The 22,546-nt window shown below is 44.3% G+C and overlaps 1 protein-coding gene across 2 annotated transcripts in view; it reads right to left on the minus strand.

Moving 5' to 3' along the window:
* Positions 1–20,278, minus strand: part of RHOJ (ras homolog family member J) — a 61,125-nt gene extending 40,847 nt beyond the window's left edge. Inside the window, exons 1-2 of one of the 2 annotated variants that reach the window (XM_058833849.1) lie at positions 19,632–20,278; positions 19,298–19,510 (exon numbers count right to left, since the gene is read on the minus strand). In XM_058833849.1, the coding sequence (XP_058689832.1) occupies positions 19,298–19,475 (178 nt within the window). In that variant the 5' untranslated portion in view covers positions 19,476–19,510; positions 19,632–20,278. Of the gene's footprint in view, positions 1–19,297 lie in introns of both variants that reach the window. The other variant, XM_058833842.1, reaches the window with a different exon arrangement.
* Positions 20,279–22,546: the final 2,268 nt, after the last annotated feature.

A 22,546-nucleotide genomic window follows, 5' to 3' on the forward strand; every position in this document is an offset into this window, starting at 1 on the left:
GGACTTTCACCTTGCTGCTCCATATTGTTTTTCCACACAGTCCCTGGCTTTGATGTCTGCAATGCTGGAATATTTTTTTCCTTTACACACCTTATTTTTGAAACCTTCTATTATTTTTGTGACCTTTTGGGATACCTTCCATTTCACGAGCATTCTTTGCAAGACAGACTTGATACAGAGAGAAATAATCCCAACCCGGTCTTGCAGGACATGTTTCCACACCCTGACAGCATGTGTTTTTAACCCTGCAGTGTCCTTCCCCATGCTCCTACAGGTGCTGTTCACAGATCTGGTTTGCACCCACGGGAGTGTGGAGCTTTCCCAGAGCTGTGTGGGTTGCTGTGTTGATGGAGAAGGCTGTCTCTGGAGGATGCTGCCACCAAAAGCAAAATGCCTCTGTCTGCCATCCAACTATTTCCACACAACCAACAGTTTTAAGGCTTTAGCTGCATGTATATCCCCTGAAGGGAGTCTCTGGTATCCTGCACTGTTGGTTTCCCAAGGGAAGAAAAAAAAAACAACCCTGCTTGGATCAGATCCTTTGAGGGATTCAAAGTTCCCTGGAGGAATGCAGCCCTGAACTGAAGGCGTCAGGTGCAGCTGATCCTGGGAAAGCTCAGGGCTTACAAGGGGTTGAATGGGCCATGGAAGGGGGAAGGAAGGGTTTCTGGCTGGAACCCAAGGCCAGGCAGCTGGAGATTTACAGAGCTGCCCTGATTTCTTGGATGTGGAACAGCCACTGAGGTGTGCAGAGGGCGGTCGGGGACGTGGCTGGTTAAACACAAACCACACGTATAAAATTGGAATTGCAGCAAGGAATCATTGCTTTCCAGCTGCTGGATATACAGGAGCCTATCTCCTGCTGGGCTGGGATATACAGGAACCTCCAACATTTTACATGATTTCTGTGTGTTCCACATAGGGATACTGATGCTGTTTTTTCAGAGGCAAGCCCTAGAAAGCGTGGCTGGCCGATGTGGCTGCCAAAGCTCTGCCACATGGGCTTTGCTTGTCAGAAGTGAAAAACATGTCTGGTGCTTAAGGCACTTCCAGAGTAAACACCAGCAACAGTCCCTTCAGTTTTGAGACAGGCAGTTGTATTTAAAAATGCTCCAGTCCTAGTGAGAAAGGCTGTGGGTCAGGGGACTGTTTCCCAGGGTTTAACCCTGTGGATGTTTTTTAGGGATGTGCTCCTCTGAAGTTTCCAGTTTGGCTGTGCTGGGGCCAGTGGTGCTGGCTGGTGTCTGAGCCTACGCAGAGGGGACAATGCTGGATTGTTACAAATGGAACTGGTGCTAAGCAGCATAGAGGCTCTGCACCATCTGCTAAATACCAGAAATTAAACCATTTTTTGCTTCTGCCCTACCAAATAAATCTAAACCTTCAGCCCGTGGTGGTCTTGGGGGGCCAACCCTGTGTAATTTATGCAAAACCAAAGCAGGAGGATGATCATTCTTTCTCCCTATAGGCTGCCAGACAAAAGATTTGGATCACTTTAGTAGGCCCTTATGAGATGCAAGAACAGCATCATTTCATCTGTGCCTGAGTGCTTCAGCACAGCCACAATGCTGAATTGATGGCAAAAGTGTGTGGCAGCAATTACTGTCGTGAGGATTGCTCTGGAAAGAAACACAAAAAATTCATTTAACTCCCGCACTTGCCACTGTAAGGTAATTTGGACATGTTATATTCCCAGCACGGTTGTAAATTTAAAAATAAGCACAGCCAGAGCTGTACTTGGAGAGGGACTGGATGGTGCAACAGATCAAAATGTGCTCCAGAACTGACTGGAATAGAGTTTACAAAAAGCTGCCTTTTAAATCTTATGCCTACGAACTATTTCATTCTGGAACAAAATATGGTGCTTCCAGCCTACAATATGGAGTGAGTCATAGTATTGCCATTCTGCTCCCAGCACAATTGGAGCATACCTATGGTATGAAGTGGGAGAAATATTTGGCCCAGAAGAAAGCTCCAGAATGTTTTTTTTATGTACTGTCAAGACACGCTTAATAAATGGAGAGTATTCTTTCCATATTGCGTAATTCCGACTTTCCTCATTCTGGGTTTTTTTCAGCAGGACACGCAAGTGTGTGCTTATCTTTAATGAGTGTTTAAGCCCAGATGAGTGTAAACATGCTTATGGGAAGGGCTTTCCTTGCCATGCATGGAGGCAAACGTATAATTACACCTGCAGAGGGGCTGAATGAAGATATGGAGGGAAGGTTTCAGTGGCAGAAGGCACAAGAACTTGCTGTGGTCCATAGTTCCTCACTCTGCATTTCTGCTGCTCCCCTCAGGGCAGAGTTCAGTGGTCTCCAGCATCACTTATGTGGGTATGGGCTCAGCAAGGCTGGGAGAAACAGCAGGAAGGGCAGCAAAGGGAGAGCCTGGCTGCCCAGCTGGAAAGGCTTTGGGGTACAGGGTGAAATCCCAGTCCTGGTCATGCCAACAGGAATACTGCCTTCAGAAGAGTGATTCCACTCCCTGTGTATGAACAGACACTGAAACAGAAATCACGATGTGATGGACGACTGGGAACTGTTCTGGCAAAGCAAACAGGGTTTAAACCTCGAGCTCTTCCAGGGGAAAAATAAAGGCAGGAACAATTTTTGTGCACACGGTGGGGGCAGGCGGGGCGGGCTTTGGTCCATGACACCATGATTTGGCCGTGATTCCTGTCCTGCAGCTGTGTGACCCTCCCAAGACAGGCTCTCCCTCCAAACAAAATGTGAGTTTTGACACAAACCTGCTTTTATGTATTGCTGTGCTTATATTAGAGACTGCTTATGGGTTGAACTTAATGTTTGCTTAATATATCCTGCTCCTTGATGTTAAATACTGTTACTATTAACTGCTGTGATGCCTGCTGTCCACAGGGCTTTAATGATCAGGATCATCTAAAATAACAGTGGTTCATTTTGTTTTTAAGCATTCAATAGTGTGCAATGAGTTGCTTAACATTAGACAGCGTATGCATTATTATGCCGTGCTCCTAAATGAAGTGTTTTTTGACCAAACAGCCCAGAAACCTTTCTTTCTTTTGGTAATGAGAGCTCCCAGAATAGGAGAGCTCATGAACATTTGAACCCTCCAGAGTGTGAAATAATAATGGCCAGCTGGTGCCATTTCAGTGGGGAAAGCAGTGAGCAAATGGCAAAGATATGAGAATTAAATCTTGTTTATACCTCATCACTGAGGACCACTAAGAAACTGGTTTGGTTTGGTTTTAAGAGGATTTCAAAACAAAGGGGTTTCTCAAAAATCTCTGCCCTCTCAGAACAACAGCATTCCTCTGCACACACAGGATCTTTGGACTTTGGGTTAGGAGCAGATTCTCAAATAAAAGATGGATTGACCATTGCTGAGACCCTCTGGAGAAACTAGGATGAGAAAAATGTCAGGAAATTTCCCCTATATATGACTTCAAACCCATCCCCTTCAGTTAAAATGCTAAATTGTTGTTGGTATGTTCATAAGGCAGCCTGGGGTGTCTAGGTGGGCTCCCTGACATTTAACAAACAGATGGAGGAAGTCAGACACTCCTCAGGTTGTATCTACCTGGTCAGTGATGGATTGGTGTCCAGAAAACCAGGGCTAAAGTAAGCTGGGGGTGAGTTATGGAAAAGTTATATCTTCCTGTAACCACAGGAATGGACCAGGGACAAATTAACTCAATCTTATGAATAATTTCATCCTCATAACCTTCTGTTCACTTTGTAAATACAAGGTGAAACAAGGGCCATATCCTTTTGAACTCAGGACCACATCCTTTAGCCTGTGCTGCCATGTTTGCCAGTGTTTGCTCACTCCAAAAAAGCTCTTTTTTTTCGACCAAGGCTATGTGGATGATGGCAAACTGCAGAGGTTTTTTCTAGCAAATATTCTCTCCCCCTTGAACATTTTTCTCTGGAGTTTTTCCCACCCCTGTTCCTTCAGACATATTGATCTCCACAGCCTCACTTCTTCCTGGTATAAGATCTGTTTTCTTTTAAGACAGCTACAAGTCTGGGAAATACACACCCTGGTCTCCAAGAGGGCAGAGGGAGGTATTTCTAGAAATAGCTAGATGACAAACAAACCACTAGAAGTTCTAGTCTTGGCTACCTTACTATAAACTCAGCCAGTAGATTTTATTATTTTTTTTCAGAACTGAGGTTTCCCATCTGCCAATGGGTGAATATAAATCCCAGCAGATGTTAAAGAGACATCTGGAGTGTATCCATTGCATTCCCTGTGATCATCTCCCAGTTACTCTGTATTTTTGCTGAGTTAAGGGAATTGGTGGCCTTCCCTCCAACTGGGTGACTGCAGAAATTGTGATGCCAAACATCCTCTGCTACAGATACCAAAGTCTCTGATACTGAGACTCCTACTGAGCACTTGTGCTTCCACAGCCAAGGGTTTAATGAGCACCCAAAGAAGCCATTCTAACATAAACAAATGTAGTGGGTGCTTGCTGGTGGCCTGCAGGGAATATCCTGGTGTCTGTGGCAGGACTCTTGGCCATGGAGGAGCTGGGAATATTCAGCAGCTCAGGAAGCTGAATTAAGGGATTGGAACATCTTGGAAGTCAAAATGAGGGGAGAGGATTTCCCAAGGAACCCAAAGTGTGTGTTTCCAAGTTGAATTTGAACAGGATCTCCAGCTCTACAAGGTGGCTTCTGAAACCCTGACCTAATTTTCCATAAGAGGTAGATATATTTTTCATCCTCTCCCATCTGGCCGTGGCCTGAGGTGCACAGGCAAGAGAGAAAACTTTTCCAGCCAACTTCATATTTTTCTACTCTGGAAAGACTCCATTGTACAGTGTGAATGCCAAAGTCCAGTTTCCTTTTGGGCTCTGCACATTTTTTGAAGCTGGTGTTTATTTTGCCTGATCTGCCCTGACTTTCTGGTTCCTGTTACTGTTCTCTCCTATTGTTGCTGGTGAACTCTGGCCCTTACCAGGATTTTGGTGGGGTTGCTTTTCTCTGAGCAGGTACATGGGGGATTTTCCAGGACTGGAGAAATGGCATCTGTGTTTCCCTGCTGATCAACCTCTTTTTCCTCTGATTATTACAAAACATGGAGAGAAATGAAACTCATTAAAGAGCCCCTGTAATTAACAGGGGTTGCATCTGTGAAATAGAGAGGGACATTAGAACTGTTGTCTTTGCTTAGCAAGAGGCATCTGTAAAATTATTTTGGGGAAAATTCCCTGAAATAGAAGCTCTAGGTACTTCTCTAATTGTTTATAAAAATTAATGCAACAAAGAATGAAACTTGGGGAAAAAAAATCCCCAAGCATATGGCTTCTTTGCAATCCAATTCTTTGACAGAAATAAAGCACAGAATTATTAATATATGAAATTTCCCTGCATGTTCTGTAAATATATAAGGGGAAAATTGATGCTTCCTTTTTGAGAAATTATCAACTATGTGTCATAAATATCTTTATTCTGATTCCTTGGGAGCTTTGAATTTTGTACAGAATTGCATTAATTAAAATACTTATTTTTCTTATTTTACTCATCTACTTGTCTTTTTATTGTATGTCATACTTCACTTCAAGGGTTTCCTGACTTAGATTTGCTTGGCCCCTGCTCTGTGAGCCTTCCAAAACCAAATGAACCCAAGTCTTGTGTGAGCATAGCCAGCCTTGAAAAGGATTGCCTAAATATTGATTACTTCTTCCTTTTTCTATCTGAAGATGTATGTACCACAATTTTTTCATACTGAAGACTGTCAGACTAAAAGCCATTTATTATGGCAACAGGCATAAATATTTACAACTAATAGAGGCTATATCTAATTTTAGGCACCCACACCCAGCACGCTGACTGGGAAAGGAAACCAGTTTCTTTCAGGTTGTGCTTCCAGCTCTTCTAAGGAAGAAAATCCATTAGGCACCATCAGTAACGACTTGTCACTGCTTCTGTTGGCTCTGTCTTATTTCTTGCCTGACAGCTCACAGCAGGAGCACATTCAAAAGGGTTGCCCATATAGGAAATCTGAAATTCAGTGGTCCTCAGACGCCCCAAATGAAGTTCCTTAGGTCAGATGTAATTCATATTTATGACAGGATTTTGAGCCCTCCCTGGAGAAGCTCCTGGGAAGGACTGACTGTTTTAGCTCCAGGCTTATGGAACAAATCCCTCCTATCAAATAGCAGTGCCTGGGTTTGTTAACATGACAGACAACAGAAATGCAGATATATTGGAGGCATCCTGGAGGTGACCTGACAGAAATGGGAATATAGGTTGAATATCAGCTGAACAGATTGCACAGAACCCAATTCCCCTAGCTGTAATGGTGTTCTTCCTAAGGGCATGCAGAATGAGCTCCCAGTCAGGTCCTTTACTTTATATTTCCTCCATAATTTACAAGCAGCATTTATAGAATGTGGCCAAGGCACCTCCCTCCATGTCCACTGGGCATCACAGCTAACTCCTTCCTCCAGTGTCACTAACCTTGGGGACCACTCATTGGAGGAAGATTGTGTCTAGCAGAGGGAAAATTTACTTTGAAAACCTTTGACAGTGTTTGGGATAACTTTGTGCTTCTGGGAATCAAACATATATGGTCTCATAAATCAGAAATGTGGATTTATTGGACATTTATGTGATGACAGAAGTCATAAAAAGATAAGAGGAAAGAATCCCTCTGCAGCAGCTTGTACCATAAAGAGTGAAGACACAAGGAGCAGCACTCAGCTCAAAGACTGTTTTCCCTTCTCCTAAGAATTTGCCTGGTTCTGCCATCAGGTTTACCAAGGTTTTTGAGGATTGCCAGCCTCTCCCTGCAGCCACTGCAGCTCTTCATCTTGGGAGAGCTCAAACCCACACCTGAACTCATGCCATTTGAAGCATTTTCCTTGGAAATTTTTGTCTTTGCTGCAAAAATATTTCACTTAGAGGAAGCCTGCCCTTGGATAATAATGATTGCATTACAGTAACTGTAAAAAGGATAATAACAGCAACCAACTAGAACTGGCCAGGGGGATGATAATTCAGCTTTGCGACAACTTCTGAGGTTTTACAATTTGTTTTCGTTTCACAATGGAATGAAAACAAAACCTTCAGATATTATGTTTTCAATTTGGGTGTTTTTTGCTGCACTGTCAGAAATAACCAGAGGGCCCTGGACCTCAAAAACTTGTCCTTTCAAGTATTTAAAAAATGCTTCAGCTTTTGTGAATCAGCATTTTCTCTTGGTGGGACAGTTCAGGAAAATGTTCTGGCCAGAACTTTTGCTAACCCCAAAAGTTCAAAATTATGAGTCACATCCCCCAAAACATAGTTGCTACAAATCACTTGTTTTGTGATTTATGGACCTCTTCTGGACTGTCTGCTCTTAAACATACCTTTCCCCTCCATCCACTACTGATGTACATTTCTTTCCCACACTTCCCCACTTCTTCTCTCCTATTTACTTGGGCATTTTTTGGATCTCATGGCAGCTCCTTGGCTCATTTGACGTTCTCTAGCTTACATACAAGAGGCAAGGCTGAGATAATATTTTTATGGAATGCTGTGGCAGGGGTTTGCCAGGAAGGAGGCGGCTGCTGGAATGGACAGTGGTCACCGTGGGGTGGTCCCACCGCCATCCCGCAAAGCCCTGTCTGGCTGCTTGCTGGTTCTCACTCATCTCAGATGACATTTTCCATGGGGCAGAGCTGACATCTGTCAGGAGGAAGAACATCTGCTCTCATGCCCTTGGCCCTGGCCAGCTTGGCAGCGCGGGAGGGAACTGGAAGAGACACCCGGTAATAATTATCACCCAGGGCGTGTGGGGCAGCAGCTATGTGTGCAATGTCTGTGGTTTGGTTTTGGACCCCAGAAGTGGCTCTGCAGGATCCATATCTGGTTCTGGCCAGCTCCATGGCCTATGCTGTATGCAGGAAAGCTTTGGGAAGATAATCTTTCATTAACTTTTCAGACCCCGCTCATGAGAAAAAAGAAGCGTGGAAAATAAATACCAAGAAAAGGAAACGTGGCTACTCATTCTGAAAGCTGGAGGAAGCAGCAGAAAGGGGATCAGGACCTGGAGAGACTTCATGTGGTGGAAAGTACAAGGTGCTTTCTAATCAGGAGTTTTTTTGTAAGATTTGTCTCATGCACCTCACCAAGACATACTGTGAACGCATTTGGCCAGGGACAAGACTCCCCTGTGTCTTCAGGATTTTCCACCCTGTTGGGCATAGTCTCAAAATACTGTTTTCCTTGCAAAATCATTGCAAGACTTGTATTATTATTTTTCTTTCCCTAATCTCTCATGTTCATGCATTTAAATAGAAGGCAGGGGGAGAGAAACCCAGTTGGGAGCACCATATGGAGAGAACACAAGTTATTGCTGTTCCCCCATTATCTTGGCACAGATTTCCTTTGTCAAACATTACTTCAGATTTGGGACCTCATTTTGTATTCACACTCCCCGTTGCTTCTTCCTTCCTTGGAAGCATTAGGAGGGACTTATGGTATTGCTACAAGGAGCTCTTTACAGGAAAGGAAATAAATTGGGCAATGTGATTCAAATAATGGAAGAATGAATTATTTCACCATTTTAGCAGTTTCCCGTGAGGGACACTCGAGGGAGAAAACGCACTTAACACTCTAAAATATTAAAATAAAAGAACCACAGCAACCTCATCCCTCTGGACTTGAACCAAACTGAATGGTTTAGGTAAATGCCCAGCAAATCTTCAAGTGGCACAACCCATGAGAGACTATTTCTATGCGTGGCAAGGAAAATTCTCCATATTAATGATATCACGAACTGGCTCAGCTAATTTGGACTTCATCCATAAGGCCTGGTTTCTGGCAGATTAGCTGAATTTTTTTTTGAGTATGAACTCCTCTTTTAATGTTGAGATTGATCCTGTTTTCATAGCTGATGTTCCTGGAAAATTATTTTCTTAAAGCTGTACTTCACATATACTTTTTTTAATGAGAGCTGCTGCTCCCTTGTATTCCTGGAACAGGCTTAAAATATCCTGAGCAGTAACTAGAAGGTAATGAGATGAAGGGAACTGTGCTGGATTTTTGCAATTCACTGGTTACATTACTGGCTACCCAGAACAAAGCAGAGCTGTACTGTGGAGGTAAAGGGTCTTTCTAGGAGCTTATATAATGGCCTCCTAATGGCCTCCTAGAAGTTGTTCATGCTTTTGCTGAAAATTTTGATGGCAAGTTTTCAATGGGCAAAAATGGACTCAAACTAGACAGAAACTGCAGCAATTCTACAGTCTCCTTCATGTTCTTGATACAGCTGAAAAGGTTTATGTGTAGCTATAACAAAACAAAATTGAAGATGCAGTCTCAAAACAGCTGTCTAGAGCTACTTTGTGATTTATATGCAGGTACACCATGAACCCTCAGTAAAATTTGTGTGCCCATGTGGAACCATTTGGGAAGCAGGATCATACAGCCCAAACTGTCACGAGGAGCGCTCTTGCCCCAGCTGGAATGGACAACATGAAGTCCTGGGCATTACTGGCACAAGCCATTGCTTGATATAGACAGCATGAAATAGATGGCCTCAGGAGGCATTTTCAGTGTGAGTTAGTGCCAGAGCTGAGATTCCCTGGTGGAAATGCCTCAACTTGTAAATAAAAAATTAGGTCTCTGCATTTCTGCTGCTTGTGGACAGGGACTTCAGCAGCTGGGCTCCCAAAATTAGACATATATGTTGACTTTACACCTAGTTATTGGAGAAGTCCAGTTCTGAAATGGAGCTGGGGGGATTGCTCAGAAACCATGTGTGTTCTAGATGGGGAGAGTCTGGCCCGTGAGGACACAGCACCTGGATGACTGCCAGCTCTGAAGACAGAGCATGAGACAGTTTGTGAACTTAAAACACATTTTCCAGCCTTATGGGACTTTCCTTCAAGTCTGTTCTCAGCAGAGCAGCATATTATTGCAAATAGATGCTCTTTTGGTCCCATCTCCCAGGGGATAGAAATTAATGTTATGTTTGAACATGTATGTTTTCCCACTCATTGCTGAAGCTGTGCTTTTTCTTAAAGTCTGCAGAAAGCAGAGCATGAGCAGATACTGTTAATCCCATTACTTCAAAGTTATAGCTGGAGTCAGTGCCAGAGAGTCTTTAGTAAGAGATGTGGCCTCTGTTTGCAGGGGTTGGAAAGCAGTTCCAGTGAGTCATCTCAGGCATCCTTCTGCACTGTGGCAGGACCTTTCTGTCCAACCCCTCTGCAAAACCCTCTTTAACTCTTTCAGGTGCCTAAGTGCTGGCTCCTGTGCTCATCCCTAGGATTGCTGTCTCCATGAGACGCTTGCACACTGTTCTGAACCACGAGTGAGGATGTTGGTACAGCACAGTGCTGCTTTTTCCCTCTTTCTCCAATGCCATCACCCTCCTGACTGTGCCTCCTGTGCCACTGTGCTTGGGAATATTTTTACAGCTGTCCATCTCCTTCCTTTGGGAGTTTTGGGGGTTTTTTTGTCCCAGTGTTTCTCCTGTCAGTGAAAGTTTTTTTTCCAGTCTCTTCTTCCCCTGAGGGTGGTTGGAGTAATTATGGATTCATTGCTGTGCCAGTTCCCAAGGTAAAAAGGCAACCCCAGGGCAACCCCTCTGCTGGCTTTGCTGCTGCACTGGACACACACCGAATCTGGAGAGCTGTGTTAGCTGAAATGACAGCCTGCCATGGTCTTTCATGCCTCCCCCTTCCCAGGGACCCCAAACACCACTTTGGATATGAGGACTTGCTAAGGGACAGCAACCCCCAGCAAGTGACTGTGTCCCCCAGGATCCTTCCAAGCCATCTTGCCTCACACATGACTTTCCATTTAGGAAGAGGATTTTGATCTTGGCCTTAAATCTATGAAGGGGGGAGACGTCTCATTTTGCATGCAAATGACACTAGATATTACATAAGGTAAATCAACTTTTTTGTCAATCTTTTAATTATTTGACATTACTTTAAAACTCATTTTCCCAAACATTATTTGGGGGGAAAAAGGGAGATGAATACTAATTTAATAATCCTGTTTAGAATTCATTCATTCACTCTCCCTTGGCATAAAACATTGGGTGACAATTCGTAAAACTCATTCTCTAGTAGCATATTCCCTGACTTAGGTGGAAGACCCATAGCTCAAGGTACAAGAACAATATAAGTGGAGAATGGTGAATGGTCACTCTTAAAAGCAGATGAGAAATACAATAACTTGTGTTTTTTCATTTCAAAGATGAAAAATAATTTGACAGGAGATGTCATTAGTGTTTAATGACTTTGTCTGAACAGAACAATTGAAGGAAATATGTTTGCTCTTCCTCATCCCTTGCCATTTCCATGATGTCATTAGGTCTGGCCATAACAACTGGAAAGTTAGAACATAGGAAAGGCACTGCCTGCATGGCAAAATCTACTCAGTGATGCAGAGCAGCCACGATGTGTATCACTGGTGCAGACACCAAAGTATCAAGAGAGTTTATCAAGAGAGCAGAAAATGAGAAGCAGGTTTTAGTGGAGGTATTTAGCATTGACTTGATCAGTAACTAAGCCATTGCAATGACGACTTAGTGAAAACACCGCCACATCTGGCAGAAATGAAGTTTTTACATGTCTAGGAATTTGGTTTCTTAGAGTTCTTTGCTAAGTTTTTGTTTTTCTTTCCTACATGTGGAGCTTCTGGTGCTGTGAAGCATCTGCTTGGCTGCCTGATCTGGCACCACCCATAAAGTGGCTTTGTCCCCTCATGTGAGTTGCTTGGCCACATGCACTGAGTCAATTATTCATTTTGAGATAGTGGATGTGATTAAGTTCAAGCTGTGGAGATTGTCCTTCAAGGGCCAGAGGCCACAGTTTCAGTTTTGTTCTTCTTAGCTGATGTCACCTCGTGCTACACTGATGACAAGGGGAGGGAAAGACTAGGCCTGAGTGTCTTGGAGTAGTGGAGAAGCAAAGGGTTATTTCTTTAAGTCCCTTCATGTCTCTTTGCAGCAGTCCATTGCTGGGTAAGCAAAATTTCAAAATATCTATACCCATATATCAGATTAATCATGGAAAAAAGTTATTTTCTAAATCTCTGAGCACAAGGTGCTAGGTTGGGCCAAACTCACAGCCTGGTGTCTTCATCCCTGACATAGCTGTGAGCAGCTTTAAGGTAATTTGCCATTCACCAGGCCAAATTTGGGCCTTGTCCTGAACTCTAAACCAAGGGTGTGCCAGCTCATGTCTTGCTGAAGCCCTTTTCATTAGCTTATGATAGCACTCAATCTCCCCAAGACATGGTTCAACCCCATTTTTTTGCAAACCTTTTTAAAAATTTGTCCTCGAGAACTTTAACAAAGTAGTAAGTTCCCTGGGTTAATCACATACCATGCAAAGAAATATTTCTTTTTAAGCCATTTGACTTTTCCATCTTTCCAATCCATTCCCTCAGGCCTGTGGCTGACCTTAAGAAAAATCCCATCATTCTACATCCAAACCACCAACACACATTCAAATGGTCTAACTCCTTGTTTAATATTCTTTGTGATTCCTCTTGCCCTTCAAGCACCACATATCTAATACAAAAGAGCAGACAGTGAGGCTTAGGTGGAATTTAGGCTGGATAAGTCTGGATAAAGCAATATGGCTGCTCCTTCTACTCCTCTAATTCCTGGCACTCCTCTTCGTGATGTGCACTGTAGTTTCCTTACTCTGCACCCAGTTTTCAGGCTGCCAAAATCATTCATGGTGCAGTGTTGTCCCCTGCTGTGCTTGAAGTACAAGGACATCACTGGCCGCTGACATGGGCTGGAGAAATCAGCTCTCTGTGTTGGGCTGCTGCAGCTCCTGGGCTGTCAGCTGAGTCCTGGTTCACCAGTGAGATGCTGGTGGGATTGGTGCAGAGCTCCAATGCTTCTGGAGCATAAAAATGCAAAACCAAACCAGGAGTGGCAGCAGTACTAAGAGAAGCTGCATAACAGAGCCAGAGGCAAAGAAGCAGCTCAGGTGCTGCAGGCTCATCCCCATTCACAGCTGTAGGGGCAGGGGACAATGGGGACTTTGCCATCACAGCACTCAGAGCACTGCTGCAGAAACCATCTGCCCTGGGAAACAGAAACCCAGAGCACACACCTCTGTCTCCATGGGCTTCAAGAGGATTGTGCAGCTGCAGGACAATACAGGGATGTGTGTGAGGAAGAGATAGCAGCGATAGCTATCTCGGGGCTCTGCATACCGAAAACACCTTCAGAAGGAAAAGGCACTGAGATGCTTGGGGGCGTATGTGGAGCCTCTCAAATGAGTGTGGAATAACCATGGTGATTCAGGCAAAAGGCATCTTTTTGGTAAAAAGACTGTTCAGGCTTCCTGGATGTGAAAGAGCCTGAGGATCACTACATCACCTCTGACTTGTATGACTCAGGACAGAATTCTTCTGCGGGGAGACTGAGAATTAGTGGTTCTGTAAAATTCATCTTCAAAAAATCCAGCCATGAAAACATTTGAATTGCACTGGTGTGTTTCTGTTGTGTTGTCATACCTTGAATGTTTTATTGAGATCCCTGGTCTATTCTGGATGATACCAGGAAGATTGGCAGAGAAGTCTCTTCAGCTCCTGAGAGGCAAAATGAACATATCTGTTCAGTGGCTGCCAGTTTAAAGAGCCAGATCTTAAAAGAGTCAATGCCTTCTTGTCTCAAGGATAAAGTTCAAATCTGTGTGATCAAAATTGGATGAACATAAAAAGGAAAAAAAACCACACTGCAAATATCCATGCAAATAAACATCACAGCTCTCTTTCAGTGCTATTTATATCTATTTGAGTTTAATGACCCCAAACATTGTATGAAGAGTTTCTCTAATGTGCTACCAGGACTGTTTATAGGAGACAACTGTCTCAAGAATGTGGCAGTGTGAAGACTCCCACGGCAGCACCCGTGCAGAAATTGCAGATCTACTTGGGCAGTCTCTTCCTGTCAGAGTATCAACAGGGAAAAAAAAGTGATGGTCTTGGGGTTAAGTTATCACACTCCATGGCAAGCAGGGATGGGTTGATTAGCATTAGCAATCAATTCAAAATGGCTAGCACACCAAAAGTGGGGATGGGTGTGCTCTCGTGCCTGTAGCTGGAGAAATTTGGGATGTTAGGGCTCCCATTGGGTTTCTGTCATGTCTTGGCTGGTGTTTCCTGCCTCTTGGGGAGAGGCTGCAAGGCAGAGCTGCCTGGTGCTTGGCCTGTCTCCCCTGGGTGCTCCTGCCTGCCTCAGGACAGACAGCAACTAGCCATGGGCAGCCCCAGGGTCACTGGTAGCCCACTTCCAACTCCTTTCTTTCATGGGAGCACGTGAGGAGCAGGGATCTGGGTCAGTGCTGTGACATACAGGCAGGATATATTAGATTTGTGGACTTGCACAGGTACCAACAGCCTGCTCTGGGCAGGAGTCATAGTACTGCTTCTATGCTACTCAAAATGCCAGAGCAGGAGACTCTCCCTTCTTGCATTGCTTGTCTGGCCAGCAAGGTTGGGATCACTGCTCTGTGAGACTGGTGATGCTCCAGCCCACTTAAGTGCAAAGTCAGACAGATTACATTGAATCATCACTGAAGGACAAAAAATGTGTCTCCTAACAGTAAGTAATGTCTCTCCTGTTCTATATTGCTTTTAATTTACAGAGCCCCAGCCAGGGCTGAGCTATTCTGTATGCTATTAATTAGCTGATCACATGCCAATGCTAATTTTTTTCAAATGGTTTCACTATTTATAAATGCTCGCCAGTTTGTGCCGACACATGAAGGGAGGGAGGGAGGGACATATTTACACCATCTACTTTTTGCAGATGCTTTGCAGTTCTCCTTTGGAGGGATTGACCTCTCTCATTTATCAAAGATGCAGTTTTGGCTCCTAGAGCTGTTTGTGTGGTATTCATCTCTGTGCTGTGCCTGAACTAAAGTCGGGTTTAAGACTCACAACCCTTTTTCTCCTCAGACTTCAGCCATCTAATGAGTCCAGTCACACTTGTCTGCACAGGGGGTCAAATTAGCTGCATGCCCTTGTTACTGCTCCTTCAGCATGGAGAGGTTTTGTTTTTTTTTTTAACTTACAAGAAATGCACTTTTGGAATAGAATGGAATAGAGTGGTTTCAGTTGGATGGAGCCTCCAGTGATCATCTAATCCAACTGCTCCACCATTTCAGGGCTGACCAAAACTCACAGCACGTCATTAAGGGCATTATACAACTGCTTATTAAACACTCACAGCCTTGGGGCATTGATCACCTCTCCAGAAAGCCCGAATATGAATTTTAGGACAAATAAATTTCATGCTAAAAATTGCTATGTTTTAGGCTTCATGAATATAAAATGGGATGCTCAGTGGCTTCCTAACTAACAACACACATTTTATTTCTGTATTTCCAGAGCAAGCCAGCTAACTTTGGTACTATTAAGCCAACTCTGCTAGCTGTTGAATTGAGTTGTTTTGTTGGTCCAACCTCAGCCCTAAATAAACACTTGTAACCTCACATACCTAGGCACAATGCAAGTCACCCTGGCTGAGAGACCTTTGCTCACGGAAAAGCAGCATTTGATGTTCAAAAGAAGGGTTTGAACCAGCATGTTAAAGCATCTACTCACTATCCAAACAGTCCCTATTGTTACAGTTATTGCCAGCAGTATCCTGTTTGTCGATTTGGTGAGCCTGCCCTAGAAACAGCCATTTGCCTTGTGGCTAAACACTTCCAGTGTGCAACTTGGAAATTCACCAAAGCAAGGGCTCTGGCCTCCAGCAAAACCTCTTCAAAATGCCTTGAGAAATAACCAGAGTCATAAAATTCCATGCACCCAATGAAAGAAACCATTTTCATATCCAAGTAACAAATCTGCCCTCCCCATCAGCACCGCTCTGATCCTACTCTACACCCGTCACATCCCAACTCTGGCAACAGGCCCTGAAGAAACTCTGTTTTGTGGACTGTGGGTGAAGTCTGTGGCAGAATATTACTAGTGTGGGGTGAATAACTGGTCTGGACTTTTGTACAGTGCAGCTGCACATGTGGTGAGTCACCAAGAGCTTTTCGTGCCAGGCACCGCTGCATACGAGTTGTAAATGCTGTGTGAGTTATCTGCAGGAATATCTGCTCCTTCCCTGGGTGACATTCAGCTACTGCCTTTGATTTTCTTAGAGGCAGGTTGGACCCAACTTTTACAAAGTGGTTTCAAGCTCTTTCATGTGAGAGGCACTGAATAAGCACCCTGCAGACCTATTACTGCAGGAACTGAGCTGTTTGCTTCCCCTGGATGACTCCTGTCGCTACATCCACCTGCTTCAGCTGCAGGAGCTGAGGAGATGAGATGCAGCAGGGCAAGTGCACAGAGCTGGTGTTTCAGGGCCATGAACAGTTAATGCCTTGGCCACGACACTGGTGCAGCTGGAACTCTTCCCAAAGCTGGGCTGGAGAGCATCACTGCCTCCCCCGAGTCGCTGGAGTCGTGGCAGTGAGAAACTGCTCTGAGATCACCACTGGAATCCCTGGGTTTTAATGCTTCCCCTCCCCACCCCCTCCATTTTCCATTAGAAAGAAGTAAATTGGTAAATGCCCCGGGAGTCACAACCAGGCTGTGACCTGGTGAGGCAAGAGGAAGCCCTTGCTAGCACACTACTGCTGGGAAGAGCTCCTGGGTGGAAAACCTTCCATGGAAAGTGAAGCTTTGCAAGAATCTGCAGCAATTAATTGCTTTTGAGCATTTCCAGTGCAGAAATGAACCACTGAATCTGATGTTTTCAGCTTGTTTGGGGAAACTGAAATAGTTGGTTTCAGCAGTGGCAAGGACAGGAGCAGACAAACCAGTTCCCTGGGGTAAACTCAAATACTATTTTCCAGTCTCCTACACCTTTCAGGATGTGTCCATGTATGCAGCTTTCCCATGTGCTGTGCTGCCTCTGCTGCCACCATGCCCACGGTACCTCTGTGACCACGGTGCTGCCTCTCCTCTTCACCATGGGCTGCCACACAAATGGATGTGGAAAACCCAGCAGAAGATCCTAAAAACTACAAGCTCAGGGGTAAGGTTTCCCCAAGTGAGTTCTTTGCTCAGTCAATACCCACAGTACTTTAAATAGGCTGTGGTGTACTTTATGCCATGTGATATTTTTATGAGTGGGATTTTTTCCCTAGCACTCTGCTCTAGAAGTAATTTCTACTGCTCTACTCTGTGTGCAATTTTGTAGTGAAATTGTTTTAATAAATGATGGAATTCCTCAAAAAACTGAAATTCCGTTTGTGATCAATGCTAGTTTTGACCACTGCCACTGGACAGGGATTGTCTCAGAACAGCATGTTTATATACAGAGCTATTTTTTCCCCTTATCTTTATGAGTTTTCTCATTGAAAATACTTTTATATTTATGTGCTGTAGTAGTTAAGAAGGCAGATAAAAATAGCTAGAGATATTTTCGTGGCTAAATCTTCAAATCATGAAAATGAGGCTTGATTTAAAAGTGCCTGCATATTCCTTTTACCTCAAGAAAAATCAGGATTATGCTGCTTCATATTCCCAATCTTCTCTCAGCCTTTGTATCCCTCAGTAACTTTTGAGCCCATTGGAAATTTCCAGCAATTCTGACAGAGGAAAGGGAATCAAAGCAAGTCCCTGCAAGTCACCTGTGGCTGGTTAGGGAGGAGAAACTCAGGGAGGTGCCCCCACCAAGTGCCAGCCATTGCCCTTGGGTGTGCACAGCCCCCAGGCAGGTGTGTGTGCCCCTAGGCTCACACCAAAACCACCAAGATTGATGCCCATGTGGTTTGGCACCAGCTATGGGATGGCTTTTTCCACAAGCAGAGGTATTTGCAGGAAATGGAGGAGAGTGGGAGAGGGGCAGTGGGTGCTGGGTCAGCACTTTGTAAGGGATGAGCAGATCTGAAGTCATCAGGAGAAAGTGGGTGCTGTTGCAATATAAGGCAGCCTTTAGGGATTTTGGCTCACAGAAGCACATATTTCCAACAGGCAATATTCTGTCGTGTGTCTTGCCTGTGGAAATGTTATTTTCTAAAGTGGTCACTCAATCTATCTGGTGAGAAAGGCAGAGAAAAGAGAGAGCTGCTTGCATTAGAAATGACACTGCCCACTCTTGTGGAGGAAAAGGTCTTCACATTTCCATTTACAGATTCTGCAATTACACAGCTTTCTCCTTTGGCCAGTTCATCTGCTAAACTTGATGTGGAGCCAGAATGCAAACAGGGATTTTTCCCATTACAGAATACCAAATCTATGATAAGCCATACCATGAAAATTCAGTTTTTAAGGAGGTGGGAAGAGAATGAGGGAAACTCCAACTGCTGCTGCAAGATAAGCAATGAGTTTTGCAGTGCTTCTAGAATCTGTGTCAGGGATCTCATAAAAAAGCCCCATAAGCCAAAGGAGCACTGTGAGAAGAAAAACAGCAGAATTTGGGATAGTAAAATTTAAGCAGATGTTTGAACACCAGTTTTAGCCTATGGGACATCTGTGTGATAACTTTGGATGCAGCTGGATAAAGTCAGTAATTGCTACAGAAAGAGGCCTGTGAATATTGTACTTAACCCCTGGGTCTGTTCTGCACAGCAATGCAGTGAATATCATTGATAATCTTGATTATGTTTGTGCTTTTTTCTTATACAAATTCCCCTACTATGAATCTACTTTTCCCCTACTACCTCTTCTGCTTTTCACTACCACCAAGTTGTAGCATTAAAATCTGTTTATAGATGAAGTAGCAAGCATCTCTGAAAGGAGAGTTACATACTGACAGCTTGGAAAGAGACTATGCTGGTTTTCTCAAAGATCACTCCTTAAATAGGATATAGTCCCAAAGATTATTCCTTAAATAAGATATAGATATTGTAATTTATGCATCATTTGCCAAGAGGGACAAGATTGTGATAGCATATATACACACACACATATATATATAAAAAGATAAATATATAAATATATTATATATATATATAGATATATAGTCTTCCTAACAGCAGACTGCAAAGCTCAGAACTTCAAAGACTAACCAAGAATACAAATTGATAGAGGTTGAATTACATTTGTTGTCCCAGAACACAGTGGATTTAACTGCACCCCTAACGCTTCTTATTGGCCAAAAACAAGACAAAAATCAGAAGCAAACAAATAAGTTCTCTGAATAAATCCTGCATTGCCCCAATTTTATCAGCTGCCATCTAAGCTGCCTGGCAAGCATCCAGGCCTGAATGACATTCCTGGACAAGAAGTAACCCCTGCATCCCTTTTGAGCTGTCCTCTCCTCCAGCTTCCTTCACCTCCCACCTGGCTGTCCCGCAGCGCTCGATCAAATTTCTTTTAAAGCACTTTCTTACCTGCATAGTGGTCAAACACAGTGGGCACATACTCCTCTGGGAAGGCATCATTGGCATAGCTCATCAGCAAACAGGTTTTCCCGACTGCACCATCCCCAACCACCACACATTTCAGCATCTTCTTGGTGTTGCTCCTGCTCCCGTCAGTGCAGTTGTCATTTTCCTCCTTGCAGTTCATTCTTGCTGCTGCCGCTGCTCTTGCTGCTCCCAGGACTTCCAAGTGCACATGAAGGAAAAATGAAGTGCGATTGTATTGACTTTTCCTGAGTTTGGAGAAGGAGGGGGGTGGGGGGGTGGGGGGAGAGCAGCAAATCTCAAACTCAGGAAATCATACTAATGTTTCCAGGCTGTCACAGCCGCTTCTAACAGTTACCAGATCAGTCAAGAGGATCATCGAGGTGAATAAATTAAACACACAGCGAGGAATTACATAAAAAAAAATAAAAAAATGAGTGCTCTGTCCTTTTTCGTTTGTCCCAGTCAGGAAATCCTCATCCTGCCCAGCTGTTCTCAGTCTTTATTGCGACTTCAGAAATATCAGCAGCCTTCGATCCGCGTCTCCCTTCCTCCAGCCTGGCCGCAGGAATCAGGGATTCCTGTTAAATCCACTCCATTTTCCATTTCATTTCTAACATGGAGGAGAGTCTGGAGGTTTTTAATGGAGTTTTTCCTTTCTTTCTCCAGCTTGCTGTGTGTCAGGAAATCATGGGTTTCCTGCTGAATTCCATATTAGGATCAGTGGGCTTGTGAAGGGCTGCAAACAATGGGAGCTCTGTGTGTATTTGTACTTTGGAGGAACTCTGCCAGGACATGGAGAAAGGAAAACACTAGAGGTCCCCCTGCAGAATGAAGTTTTTTAGGCTCTCTGCTCCATCCTGCACTCCAGCTGCTCTCCGGGCACCGGCGAGGAGGATTTTGGAGAATTCGGGATCCGGGAGCGCTGGATATGCACGGCCAGGCTGCGAGCCCCTGTCCCAGGCAAGACCTCCTCTGATCTCAAATAGGTATTTTCTCCCATTTGGGAAAGAGAAAGGGGGAGGTGGAGATGCAGAGAGGAGATATACTGGCTAGATAATGTCGACTTTTTGTCTCTATAGCTCTTTAAAGTGTTTGTTATAAAGAATAAATAACTGATTTTTCAGTTCACACACTCAGAAAGTTTCTCTTGCCTTTCCCGTCATTCCCACTTTCCCCTCTCCCTCCCAAAAGACAGATTTTCCCCTCCTAATGTAGAGATGTAAACGCAGACAGAAAGAATAAAGTGGAATTAAGAGTTAGAGAAACTAAAAAATTAAACAAACAAACAAGAAAACCCCCTGTATAGCAGTCTGTGAAAAACCAGCTTTGAACTACACGGTTCCTTCCCCCTCCTCTGGTTTGTTCCGGTGCTTCACTAAGTCTTCTCCCCATTTAAATGCACAACAATCTGCATTTACACAGAGAGCAAAACTTCCTGATCCTTGCACAGGAAAGATTTTGCAATTTCCAGCAGAAGCGAGCCAGACACTGACACAAACCCCAGTGCAGCAGCCCAGCACATCCTGCTGGCTGCATTTCCCTTGCACCAGCCTGGAAGGCTTTGAGAGGGGGAAACCCTCCCCTGCTGGCACTCCACAGGTGAGAAACACTTCCCCTGACCTGCTCACACCTGGTGAGAGATAAATGCCCAAAAGTACACACAAGCTTGGGGTACTGCACGCCTGGAAGTGCAAAGACAAACCCAGCCTTAGGAAGGAATCCTTTTAGCCCAAAAAAACATGATTAAGACAAACACTGCCATTAAAATGGAACTCTGTAGTCCCAAAATGTGTGTCCTTGAATTTCTTTTGTGGTGAAGGGGCATGGCAGACCCACCTGCAACCTCCCCTGGTTGGCTAAGTCTTTCAGAGCTCTTCAGTGATCGATCTGTGCTGGATCAGCTCTGGACACCTTCCCCAAGAGGTGATATAATTATAAAATCCTGTAATAGTTTGAGTTAGATGGGACCTTGAAGATCATCTGGTCCTAATCCCCCTGCCATGGGACACCTTCCACTAGACCAGGTTGCTCCCAGCCCCACCCAGCCCGGCCTTGGGCACTTCAAGGGATGGGAGATGGATAAAACATGTGAAAAAGGTTTGTCTGTTCCCCTGGGGAGCCCCAGGGAGCTCTGTTTGCTGTCTTTAACCAGGAGTCTTGGTCATTCAGTAATTTCTGCCCTGTGACCCTCACCTCATTCATACTCCTCCCTGCTGATAAGAGCGATCTGAGCAGGCAGTGAATGGCCCAGCATCACACCTGCTATCAGAGGCATCACTGAAATGCTAATTTCCTAATTATATATATATATATAAACTAAAATTTCCCAGAGTTAGGAGACAAGGTGCACCTTCCTAGCTTCAAACTGCAGCCCAAGGCTGAGCTTCATCCAAGGGAACCTGTGAGCTCTGGCCATCAGAACCCCCATTCTCCAAGCAATTGCTCTGCTGATGACTTCCACCATCAGCAACCTCAAATCCTGAGGTGCAGCACATATTACAGGGATTTATTCTTCAAGCTTATTTCTAGTTGTAATTGAGGTCAAGCTCCAAGTCTGTGCAGCTGAGCAGGTACCAGCACCCTGATCCCCTCTGTGCCTTTGCTTACAGCCTGCTGACCTTGTGAGGAACATCTGACAAATATGTAGGTGCATGCTGTTGCAAGGTAACTGCAGAGCCTGAGGAAGAAAAACATTCCAACAATTCATGGTTCAGTTCCCCGCTGCCTCTATCAGACAAAAGCAAAAGCTGTCTTGCTTCTGGTGTTACACTGGCATAATCTATCTGCAAGCTTTTTTCAACATCACACATACTCCAGTTAAGGCAAGATTTAATGCTACTTGGGCCAGATTTAGGCCTGCAACAAAATCCCTGTGGCTCATTCCTCCCTGAGCAATCGGGCAAGCCTCAGCAGGACTGTGCCCACCTCCACGTCTCCTGCAAGAGGTTAAATGATGAAATTTCCTTGCTGTTTTTTTTCTAGAGGATTAAAGTGACTTTATTCTCTCTTCCCCTTTAAAAAAAGGTTCTTCCAAAATGTAAAGGTTTTCTTGAGCTATCAAGGGGCTGAACTGGAGGATCACAGAATTGGAGAATCCCAGAACCATTAAGGTTGGAAAAAATTCCCAAGATCATCGAGTCCAACCTTTGCTCCATTATCATACATCAATTAAATCACAGCACTGAGTGCCACATCCAATCATTTCTTCAACACTTCCATGGGTGGTGACTC

Source organism: Poecile atricapillus, chromosome 1, assembly GCF_030490865.1.
Source record: "Poecile atricapillus isolate bPoeAtr1 chromosome 1, bPoeAtr1.hap1, whole genome shotgun sequence".
In the NCBI taxonomy this organism is placed as follows: domain Eukaryota; kingdom Metazoa; phylum Chordata; class Aves; order Passeriformes; family Paridae; genus Poecile; species Poecile atricapillus.